Below are 12,022 nucleotides of genomic sequence, written 5' to 3'. Positions count from 1 at the left end.
CTCAGTCCCCAAACATATTGACCATCTGTGACACTCCAGTCCTGTGCTCAGGTGTTGGGAACGTACCGGTAAATAACGTAGAGCAGCGTGGAGGCCCCGGGCTCCTTCGTGGTTTGCACATCTCTTGTGTGTGTTGTTCAGCCCCTTTGTGTTGCTGGTTTGTTTCACTAGCACTTAGGTAATTGTCCTGAAAAGTGACAGTGATTGCACCTAGGACCCTGGCCTTACCCAGCTGGTAGTTTTGTTTCACGCTTCTTGAGGTGGGCATGCTGGGATTCTTAGCATGAAGTGGCTTAAATTTCGTGAGTCTCAGCCCACATTTCTAGGGAAATGAAGAAGTTGGAAGGAGCTTTCAAGGGGGAGCAAGGCTCAGACAGAAGCATGAGGAGGCGGAGAAGAGAAACCCCACAAGGCGGGGCAGGATACAGTCCCTGACGACAACTAATCACCTTTTTATATGTCGGATCCTATCTGGAACTGGTGGTTTGTAGCAGAGGGGTGGTGGCAGGTGGAGAGAGCGGGGAGCCAGCCAGGCACGGAGATGTGATCTGGGCGTGCTGGGCGAGGGGACCCGAGTCACAGTGGGATGCAAGACAGACGTGGCTGTAGATTTGGATACAGGGCTAGACTGCAGCAGTGGGGGAGGGGAGGGCATAGGGAGAGGCTGAGAGATGAAAACACTGAAGGGACGGAGGTGCGGAAACATGGAGGTGGAGATGAGATTCAGTGAGAGCGGCGTACAGGCTTGAAATGAGAGACAAAGGAAGTTGGTCAAAGAGGCAACTAGAAAGAGTGAGATGCATCTCATATAAACAGAGAAAATCTCTTTGTTAATTATCCTCCTCCTCATCCTTTTTCAGTAAAGCTCTGTTTGACTTGGTGAGAATTTATCATCTGGATTTTCTTCTACCCGTTTGGGCTCCTGTGGGTTTTCTCACAAGCTTATTGGATGCTTAATTGTGGCTCATCTTCATTCTTCACTTTTGTAACTATTTGTTTTTCCGTCACATTCTTCAGGAGGCATGGCTGATTTTGATTTCTATCTTAACCAATTTAAGTAGTTATAAAGACACATGAGCTATATGTTTATGGTGAATTATGATTTATTATAGCTGAGCAACAAGTAAGAGCTTATTTAAATAGAGTGGGAGAAAGTTCACATATAAATGAGATGTTAGAGTTGCGATAAAAATTTAAATTTATCCTATTTTTAAAAAGCCTTCTTAAGAAGAATTCAGCTGTATCTGATAGAATCGAAGTACTTTTATCATCATAACCAATTTGTTTAATTACTGTGCTGCACACCTTTAAGTTTTCTCCAAACAATTTCTCGAAAGCTTGTGTGGATACTTTAGAGCTTTGTGGTTGAGAAGCGCATCTGGCCCTAATTTCTCATGCACTTCCAGTGCCTTTGCCCAGTCCTCAAGATCTGAAACTCAGAGATGTGACTCATAGCACCATGAATGTCTTATGGGAACCTGCGCCTGGAAAAGTGCGTAAATACATTGTTCGCTACAAAACACCAGAAGAGGATGCCAAAGAGGTAGGTTGAGGTTGGAAGGGGTTTAGAAATATTTGTTTTCCTAGTAGATTTAACAGAAGAATCTAAACAGGTATAGCATGTTTTGAATACCTGTCACTTTATGAACATAGTGTTGAAAACTTGTTATATTATATATTAATAAAACGCTATTGGAACATTGATAATATATTGCACTGTCTTGCAATTTAGTTTAGAAATGTTTTGCCGTGTGATATTAATCCTAAAAACATCATCCCTTAGTAGGTAAAGAGTTATGGAATCCAGATGGTATTTTGCTCTCCTCCAGATGCCTAATATGGTGCTCTGCATTTTATTAATTACTAAAAAGTGTCATAATAATGTTTATAAACGTGAAAGCTAGCAAAGGGATGCAGGAAAGAAGAGGAGGGGTTTTTCAGGGAATAGGAAGATAGAACAGTTGAGCAGGACAGAGAGAATATATGACTATAATGTCAGAGGAGTGTCCCTTTGACTTTGAGCGTTTCTGAGATGATGTTGGGATGGAGAGCTATTTCCATGACAACCTGCTTCAAAGTGGGAGCAAACTGAGGGGGCAAATGGGTTTAAAACTTATGTTTGCCTGAAGGGACATTAATGTGAGAATCTCAGAGACAGTTTTGGAAGCTAGAAATAGATTCTGTAAGCACCCAGTTGCAGACTGTGCTAGTTGTGTGGATCGTACACAGGCTAATTGATGCCGGTGCACACATTCATTTCATTCTGGGTTTCAATTTCAAAGGTGGTACAGTGACCAGTGGGTCTAATAAGCTAACGCACACACATAAAAAAAGCTAATGCACAGGAGAATCTTTCTGCAAGAAATCAGGCAGCGATGTAAAGGGAAACAGGGGGTGGAGGTGGGGAACGATTAGGTTATTTGAATTCCTAGGCAGTCATCATTACCAAACACTAGTGCCAGATACAGCTCCAGTACATACATTTTTTCCACTCTGGAAACATTTAAACTATCTCTAGTTCCTGGACTCTTATGCAGATTGGAAAACATTGCTGTTTTTTTTTTTTTTTTTGGTACCACAATTCTTATGCTCTTGTGCTGAGAGATACAGCCAGCAATAGAGAGATGTCAAAAATAAACTTTGTAAAAATAGTTCCACTGCTCTGTTGTAGGTAGAGGTGGACAGGTCCCAGGCCAGCACGCCTCTTAAAGACCTCTTCTCACAAACCCCGTACACAGTCAGCGTGTCTGCGATATATGACGAGGGGGAGTCTCCCCCAGTGACTGCTCAAGAAACTACCCGTGAGTTGTGCTTATGCTTTATTGACCATTGGAAAACAACATTGCATGCACGTGTCACTGAACTAACTGGGTTATTAAAATTTTCTTTTTATTGAAGTATAGTTGATTTACAATGTCGTGTTTGTTTCAGGTGTACAGCAAAGTGATTCAGTTACACACACACACACACAGACACACATATTCCTTTTCAGATCCTTTTCCCTTATAGATTATTACAAAACACTGAGTATAGTTCTCTGTATGTTTCTTAATGTTATTTTTGCCAGTATTTAATAATGCTTGGGTTCATAGATTGTTTTTCACTTATTTTCTTCCCATCTTCTATCTTTGTGTCCATTCCTTTTATGATAATTTCTCTCCCATTATTCTGCCAGCCACTGTCACTAATTCATCTTCCGGATACTAAACTGGTGTGTGTGTGTGTGTGTGTGTGTGTGTGTAGGGGGTGGGGAGAGAGCATATTCTTGATGTATGTTGGACATTTTCTCTGAAAAGCATGCATTAGTTATCAAATTTTTTTGAGATCTTACTATATGTAAAGTGCTATCAGGGCTAACAAAATATAAGCATCTTTGCTCTCAGTAGTACTTCATTGTGGATATAAAAAGTAACAATACATGGGATCATGAAAGGAAGATGAGGTAGTGGCACTTGGAGGAAGGAGAGGAGACTCCACAGTGGGAAGGTGGGGGACATACAGTGCTCCTGCCTTGCCTTCCCTGCTGCCTTCTGGGCCACCTCAAGGGATGTCCCTTTCTCTCCCTCTCATGCTATTTCCATAGTATTTAACCCAGTTATTATTGCCTGTCGGACTTTTCCTGTCCATTCTACTTCCCCTGGCTTATTTCTTACGAAGGCACAGACATACTTATTTTGCTAACTTTGTCAAGCTCCAGTTTCTGGCTCAGTGCTCAGCACATCATTTCCTAATTAAATGGTGGTGAAGAAATTGAGGTCTAGAGCCAGCAGGGTACCCAAGAAATATAATGGGAGCCACATAGGTAACTCAAAATTTAGCCACATTAGAAAAGGTGAAGAGAAAAATAAATTTTAATAATGTGGTGTATTCAACCCAGTGTATCTAAAATATTAGCATTTCAGCATTTGTGAGTATAATAATTATGAGATATTTCACATTTTTTTGGTAGTAATTTTTTTTTGCAGTCTGATGTGTCTTAATTTACATGTACAGCACATCTCCATTCAGATGTGACATTTCAGGTACTCAGTAGCTACACGTGGCTGGCGGCTCCCATGGCGGACAGCACGGGGAGTGTCGAGAATTTGAATTGCTTGCCCAGCCTGGCCCAGGAAGCCGGTGGTGGGATCAGGGCTGTAGTCCGAAACTTTTACTTCCTGTCCAGCAACTCCCTCACCAGAGGCTCAGAAGCTTCTCCTTCAGTGCCCAGCTGTCTATACATGATCAAGGCATCTTGTCAAATAGCACAGCCTCCTCCTTAACTTCAGACAGTATTCACTTCTGCTGTTTTCTTACCGTGTGAAATCTCTTAGCAACTTCAGTTGCCTTCTTGGCGTCAGTTCTTAGCTGGCAAGGGTAGTGGCTAGGGATGAAAATTTGTCCATATGAGCAGACTCACAGATTTTCTTCAACATAACAGGGATAGTAAAGGGAAGAAAAAGTCAGGAAGAAAGATTAGTGAAAGCAGGTACTTTAATATACTAAATTAATACTTGTTTTTCATCCTTAAGATTTCCTAAGAACTTTTAGATACATCCAAAGTGCACCCTTAATGGTTGGTTTGTTTTGCAGTCGTGCTTGTGAAAGTGGTACCAGTCTCTATCTCAATGGGCCTTTTCATTGTAATTATTAGAAACAAATTTGTGATGGCTCTGGCTTTTGTGCAGCTGGCTTTGGTTACCAGGAGATAGAGAATTGACAATGAAAGCTCAGAACTTGTGGCAGACGTTCCAAATTGCTTGTGCTGCAGACTGGCTGGAGTGCCTGGTCAATGGAAGGGCTCTTAGCTGCAATTTCAGCCATCATCAGCACTGCAGGGCTAGTCCTGTCTCTGAACAGGGTTGATTCAGTCAGCTTCACGTTGTGTGTAAGGTTAGTGATCTGTAGGAAAAGCTTATATGTGGATTACTTAGCTAATAAGATTTCATGGACCGTGAAGGTCCATGTGCTCTCTGATAATGTGGGCTAAAGTCTGTGCTTTTGTATTGCTGTGCAAAAGAGTCCATGCTTGTCCTTAGATTCTCAAAAAGTGTGAGGGAGAAAACGATAAAGAACCACAGTGTTAGAATAGTACGACTGAATGGTACCTTTAAAAAATCCCCATTTTAATACACTATAAGTAGTCTATTATATCCATAAAATGCTTGCAGTTTTCGAGGCTCTCTCTCGTATTTTTTTTCCAATGAACTGAATTGGTAAGATACTTGGTTATAAGCAGTGTTGTCAGCCAGTTTTCCCAGGTCCATTAAAATAAAGCAAGGCAGTTTTATTATCTTCAGTTCGTAGGTCACATCCAAAAATAGTCCTGCCTTTTCTCTTGACAGGTACCGTGCCAGCCCCAACAAACCTACAGATCACTGAAGTAACACCAGAGAGTTTCAGAGGGACTTGGGATCATGGAGCTTCTGATGTGTCTCTCTACAGAATCACCTGGGCACCTTCTGGAAGTGCAGATAAGATGGAGGTAGTATTAATTCTTTTTTTTTCCTCTCTTTTTTTAGATCCCACTTCATTATAGGGACTCTTGTTTGAAATATGTATTACCTCTGTTGCCTGAAAAGCATCCTTTCCTACTAGTGACATTTGAACTCATGGCATGCCTCAAAGCAGGAGGAACATCTGGCTAAATGATGTCACCCAACTGCCACAGAGTGCATGGTGTACATGGTGACTTAACCTGGTGTGGGTTTGTTGTTTTTTTCCTCTTTCCCTAAGACCATCCTAAATGGAGATGAGAATACTTTGGTGTTTGAAAACTTGAACCAGGACACTCTCTATGAAGTTTCTGTTACTGCCATTTACCCTGATGAGTCAGAAAGCGATGACCTGATTGGCAGCGAGCGCACATGTAAGTGTTCAGCATTCAGTAGGACATCGTTATCTTAAAATTAACACAATAGAACTATGGTTATATGAGTAATATTTCCCTATATTCTGTTTTTTTTCCAGTGCGTTTGATACCCTTAACAACACAAGGTAAGAATGTAATTTGCTGATTGTATGGATGACCAAATAATGAATGAATGCATGAATGAAAATACCACAAAATTCATTGCAAACAGGCCTTCTGCTTTTAAATCGTAAGGTGTTGATTGGGACCTCTTTTAAACAGATCTTGAAAAACTTTGCTCTTTGCTGCTGTTTGTTAAGGAGTCATTTGAGGTTCAATGACCATCATTTATCGTGGGGTCAAAGTTAGCTTTAAGCCTAGACGTATACAGCTCTCTTGATTTCTTTGGGAAGAATATTTGTGGGGGAGGCGCTCTTCAGTTTGTTTACTCTTTTTCTCAACAATCTTTTTTCAGCTCCAAAAAGCGGCCCACGAAACCTTCAGGTGTACAATGCAACATCTAACAGCTTGACTGTTAAGTGGGACCCTGCTAGTGGTCGTGCGCAGAAATACAGAATCACCTACCAGCCTTCAACAGGGGAAGGCAATGAACAAACGGTAATGCGTTTGGGAAAAAAACGCGACTTGGATAAATTCTACCCTTTCCTCCTCAGACTCTTCTTACTCCGAATGTTTAGTTAGTCACACTTACTGTTTTGAGAGTTGCAGGATTTACTGTATTGGATGGAATTATTTGGCTTCATCCCTGATGGAGCCTCACAGTATCAGCCATGTGCCGTGATGCATTCACATTTTCCTTAAAAACTACTAGAGCTGGGTTATCTATGAAGATAGCGTGATTTTTAAGTCTATTTGTATTTTCATTTCTTATACCTCTAACTTGATCAAGTGTTGAGAGTTTTCTAAACTTCCATTATTCTAATTTTTCCGTTTTTCGCACGTCATAAGGTATCTTCTAGATCTGATGTCTCCAGACCTGGGAACCTGTTCAACCTAACTTAGACTATCACTTTTATATTTACCTAAATGGAGGTTCCTGAGAAGGACTGTGGGACTATAAACTCGGCCTTCATCTTCTTTATCTTCCCAGCCTTCCCGTATTGAACAGAGCTCTTGTGCATTCACCGTGCTTACTCTAGTTGTCTGTCTTTGAACCATCTCCACCTTTGTTTTATGAAACGTGTGACCAGAACTGCATGCATTACCCTGGGTCAGGAAGCAGAGTGATTTGTAACACAGATAGGGTGATGCTTTCCAATTTATTTCAAATACCTCTTTTGGTGAGGTCTAGCATTTTGTTGTCTTTGGGGGGCTGTAATGTTTCCTCACACAGTCTTAGAGAGAGTGAATTATTAACTTTTAATTGTCTAACTCTCCGAGTGCCAGCAAATGGGTCGTACCTCTTTCTAGTTTAGAGGTGTCAGGAGGGGTAGATGGTGGCAGTGGTTAAAAGTCATTGAACCTGCACAGTAAGTGAATTTAGCTGAACCAGTGTTACTTGTGAACTGCCCTGTTGAGGTTTCCATAGAACTAGACTTAGGTAGTGTGATACATTTGGATTAAGAATTTCTTATAGTTTATCAATAATAAACTAAGTACCGTCATCAACTGGCTTTTATATAAAATAAGATGCATTTGATGGACTGATATTTTAATGGCAGAAACAGAACTTTGGTTTGTGCCGGGCCAGATTTAGGCAAAGCTCATCCTTAGCATTTCTGTTCTTGGTGATACTGACCATCCAACTGCTGCCCTGAGTCTGTCTTTCCTGTCTCTCAGCTGTTTCTTATAATTGGAAGGAGCGTCATAAACTTATCCTCTGTACAGTACTAGCTGATAATCCCTTAAGGTCTGTTATTCTTAGGAGTATTTGCATTTTAAAGCTAGTCCATGAAATAATAAAAGTACTGAATCACTGATGCTAGCATATTTTGGAGAGGTGAATGGGAGAAGTAGGCACACACCCTTCTCCTTCCTCATGAGGCCAGTTCTACTAAGTGGATGCTTTCAGATTTGTTAAGTATCACATACGTTGATACTTTGCTGTCATAACCTCAAATACTAAATTTGTTAAAATTAGCCACTTTGGTTCAATCTGCCCACGTTGAGGAGGAGTACGGTGATTCCCTGAGGTTTCTCTGAAACCCAGACTGCTTGAGTGGATGGGTGCTAAGTGGGAAACATCTGGACCAGCCATCCACATGTGCACTCATGGGCAGCATGCCATTTTCATGCGATTTTAATTAGTATGGCATAAACAACTGAATTCAGTAAACTGTTAACAAATCATACACATTTCCTTTCAACAAGATAACTAGATAGCCTTAAGCAATGGATAAAAACCTTCAAACTCTGTAATCAGAGGATATTGAAAAAGCTTCATACCACAAGGCTTGGAATCCTGAGTAGTGGCCTGGCAGAGGGTCCTGTCACGTAGTTTACTCAGCTCGTGCTGTCAGAGGGGCAGGTTTTGAGGGGGAAAACCAAAAGCTTTAGATCTTTTGCTGAATCATTTTAATGTGTTTCTAAAGCAAATAAAAAACATCTGTAAAAAGGTAAGAATAACACTGAATGGTGCGGAGCCTCTACTATCGTGCAATTCTTTGCTATCTTTAAAGTTCCTTTGCAGCTCACTTATGATTAATGCCTTTTTTGGGAAGAGATCTGTGAAATGTGTTTTGGATGAAATTTCACAGTGCTGGCGGCTAGCAAGTTGAAATATCTTTTTAAGGTCACCCGTTTAAGGCTTAAGATCCTTTTTATGATTGAAGGTGCATATTTTACATTTAAAATTATGCCCTAAGATATATTTTCAACTTTCGCTGTGGGACGTGTTTCCAGATCTTGGCAAAGATCTGAAACAGCTTCCCTGTGGAAGGAGCTTTTTGCAACAGATTAGTGAGATAGAGAGAGCAAGGCTGACACTTATCCCTGTTTTACTCCAGACCACGATCGGAGGACGGCAGAACAGTGTGCTCCTGCAGAAGCTGAAGCCCGACACCCCTTACACGATCACTGTGTCCTCCCTGTATCCGGATGGTGAAGGCGGTCGCATGACGGGAAGGGGCAAGACCAGTAAGTGAACCCAGAGTCCCGTGGCTTTTAAAATAACCTTCATGAGGATGGACTCACATCTTTCTCTGGAAACCCTGGGGTGACACCGCACTTTGCTAATCTTATAAAATGCATATTAATAATGATCTTAATTGTTTTTAATATCCTTACTTGGAGTTAGCTGTCTCTGTTCGGGGAGAAAGACATGTATTACTTTCTAGGATAAAACAAACAAAAACCACTCAGGGGCCAAAATATCTCTGGAGAGATGAGACATGTATCTGATGATCACAGACATTCTTTAATTTATTCAAGACTTGAACAAGCATTTGTGGGGTGCCTACTGTGGGGGCCTGCTGTGTTCTAGAGTTCCTGGGAGACATCAATGAACCTGTGTTTTATGTGTGCTGGGTTGTTAGTACTGCACTGGGATGTGCTTTTTGTGCATTTCAGAACCTCTGAATACCGTGAGGAACCTCAGAGTGTACGACCCTTCCACCAGCACTTTGAACGTTCGCTGGGACCACGCAGAGGGCAGTCCTCGCCAGTACAAGCTCTTCTACACACCCACAGCAGGCGGTCCGGAGGAACTGGTAATTATTTCCTGTAGGGAGAAATGCATGTTTGTTTCAACTGTAGCTGAATGATTGCAAAGTGGAGCTAAAGAGTTAAGCAGTTTACCTTAGTGCTGAAGAAGTTCGTATTCATTTAGTAGAGCTTGACAGAGGGTAGTAGGTTGGTGCTTTGTGCCTGGGTGATGGGAGAGTTTTTTTGGGGGGGGGATACGGGTGGGGGAAGTAATCACTCCAGGGAGTTCTAAGAGGGAGCCTAGGCTGGGTGTAGCAAAGTCTTCATACACTCTCATAACAGTTCGTCCAGGGGCACAACATCACATCCCAATGTTACAGGATGGCTTCTTGACTTGGTCTTGAGTTAATATTTTGAGTAGTATATCATTCGAAGTATTATTTCTAAGTTTTTCAAATCAAATGTTTTACATTTTATTAAAATCTTTAGGTACCAATCCCTGGGAATACCAATTATGCCATTATTAGGAATCTGCAGCCGGATACCTCATACACCGTTACAGTAGTTCCCGTTTATTCTGAAGGTGATGGAGGACGCACATCAGATACTGGAAGGACATGTAAGTAAGAAGGCAGAAAAATATAGCTTTTTCATGTTGCGTTTTGCTTTTCAGTGTAAAGGCCATGTAGGCCCATTAAAGAAAATTTGGAAAATTCATGACAGAATAAAAACAGAAAAATGACCCATAGTTTACCGTCCAAACACCACCAATCGTTAATATTTTAGTGTATGAAATAAAAAGTTATAATGGCATTCTTCTTTTGAAATGATAATTTCAGGATTTATAAATATGTATATAATCATCAGTATTCTGTTTCACTGGCAAAAGTTCATGAGCTTTTGCTTGTGCTTTATAAATTTGTGTGAAGCAGTATTTTGTAATTGGCTATCATAGTGTCAGTTGTTGAAATCTGTTCGTCACATTACTTGATCGCACATTTCTCTGGTTTGCTGGTGAAGTCCTTTTAGGCGTTGAAAATCTGTGTGCTTTCATTTGCCATTAACATCTCGAGAAACTAGCTTATAGTGGTTTTACAATTCTTTTCAGTATTGCTTAAAGGCTTTGGGGCATACCTGTAAATATTTCTTTGGCTTTAAAAATACACTTGCTGATGGCTAAGAGAGATCAAGTACAGATGACTTCTTTTGGCAAAAGATTAGCGGTCTGGAAAGGTGATGTTATTGGCTAAACTAGAGTTTGGGGTTAATATACGGCTTTAATTCGCATGTTTTTTCTAAGTGCCTATTGGGGCAGTTAATTGAGAACCGAGAGTATCTTTTCTCTCCTTTTGCCTTTTCTTTTAATCATAGAAGACATTCAGTATCTATTTGTTGAATGAGAAGGAATGAATGGGTGAAGGTAGTTGATGGAATTAGGTGGCTTCCTCTGCGTTGTCAGTTTTCACTTAGAAGGCAGAGCCGTAAAATCCTATTCTCTTTTTCTCCATTACCTGTGTTGGAAAACTGAAGCTTCTTTTCCAGTTTCTTGTCCCTTGCCCCTTGTTCTTTAGCTGCCGACCCACTGCTATTATTGTACTTTTACTCGCTTGTTTTTATTGGCAACAATTTTGCTTCCATATAGACCAAGGACATAGTTGGCTAATTTTGACTACATTTGGATTTGGAGAGTTTTAATCTGCTTTTGTGCGTAGATAATTAGAAGTTTAAAGAGGGCAGTATTTTATCCTGTTACAGAGTAGAAGTTTTGGAGAAGTAATAACAAAAGCTTGACACGGATAAACAGATGTAAGAAATATGTGTTGGCTTTGCTTTCCTCAGTGGTGAGAGGGCTGGCAAGAAACATCCAAGTGTACAATCCGACGCCAAACAGCCTGGACATGCGCTGGGACTCGGCGCCTGGGCCGGTGCAGCAGTACCGCATCGTGTATTCGCCCCTGGCTGGCACGAGGCCCTCAGAATCTGTAAGTCATGCTGTCGTTCGTCTTAGAGCTCGACAAGAGAATGCTGTAGATTTTACTGCGCCTCCTGCTGTAGTTGCTGGCCCCGACAAAAAGTCAGTTGTTGGTGTGGCATTGGGTCTCCTGGAAACTTCCTTTCCCAGAGCTTAGTCTCAAGTTTGTGTCTTGCTTGGTTGCCTGTGCGGATGCAAGCCACAGACATGCCCATGGGTAATCCTTAAATGATTGCTTTTGATGAATAAAAGTAGGTGTATTAACTATAGGGTTAGTTAGCAAAAATGAATTTTGGAAAAATGCAAATTAGTTATATAAGTTAAAAGGCCCAATAGTAGATGAAAATTGTTGCTAAACTTTGTCTGTATGGGCTTTTGTTGTAACATACACGTCTTTGTTATGAAAATACCTTAGACTTTGCCTTCATTGGCTTTTCACAGATTGCCCAATCTATCTTCAATTCATAGTGCTATGCAGTTTTCTAAGTAAATTAATAATGCAGAGATCAGAAATTACTAATTTGACTAGGGATAGAATCGGAACACCTACAGGAAAGTAAATTTATAGACTAATATAATTTACAAGTCTTTACAAAAATAAGCAATGATAAACAAAG

The 12,022-nt window shown here is 40.8% G+C and overlaps 1 protein-coding gene across 2 annotated transcripts in view; it reads left to right on the top strand.

The window, feature by feature from the left end:
* COL12A1 (collagen type XII alpha 1 chain) overlaps positions 1-12,022 on the top strand; it is a 110,921-nt gene that overhangs the window by 51,834 nt on the left and 47,065 nt on the right. For both annotated transcript variants that reach the window (XM_057738447.1, XM_057738448.1), the window contains exons 26-35: positions 1,407-1,547; positions 2,676-2,801; positions 5,325-5,464; positions 5,716-5,848; positions 5,950-5,976; positions 6,306-6,448; positions 8,797-8,926; positions 9,359-9,498; positions 9,923-10,052; positions 11,273-11,415. In XM_057738447.1, the coding sequence (XP_057594430.1) occupies positions 1,407-1,547; positions 2,676-2,801; positions 5,325-5,464; positions 5,716-5,848; positions 5,950-5,976; positions 6,306-6,448; positions 8,797-8,926; positions 9,359-9,498; positions 9,923-10,052; positions 11,273-11,415 (1,253 nt within the window). The remainder of the gene's footprint in view (positions 1-1,406; positions 1,548-2,675; positions 2,802-5,324; positions 5,465-5,715; positions 5,849-5,949; positions 5,977-6,305; positions 6,449-8,796; positions 8,927-9,358; positions 9,499-9,922; positions 10,053-11,272; positions 11,416-12,022) is intronic.

The sequence above is a fragment of the Hippopotamus amphibius genome, chromosome 6 (genome assembly GCF_030028045.1).
Source record: "Hippopotamus amphibius kiboko isolate mHipAmp2 chromosome 6, mHipAmp2.hap2, whole genome shotgun sequence".
NCBI classification, from domain to species: domain Eukaryota; kingdom Metazoa; phylum Chordata; class Mammalia; order Artiodactyla; family Hippopotamidae; genus Hippopotamus; species Hippopotamus amphibius.
Note: the sequence above shows the minus strand (reverse complement) of the source record. Positions and strands in the feature narration are given on the sequence as shown.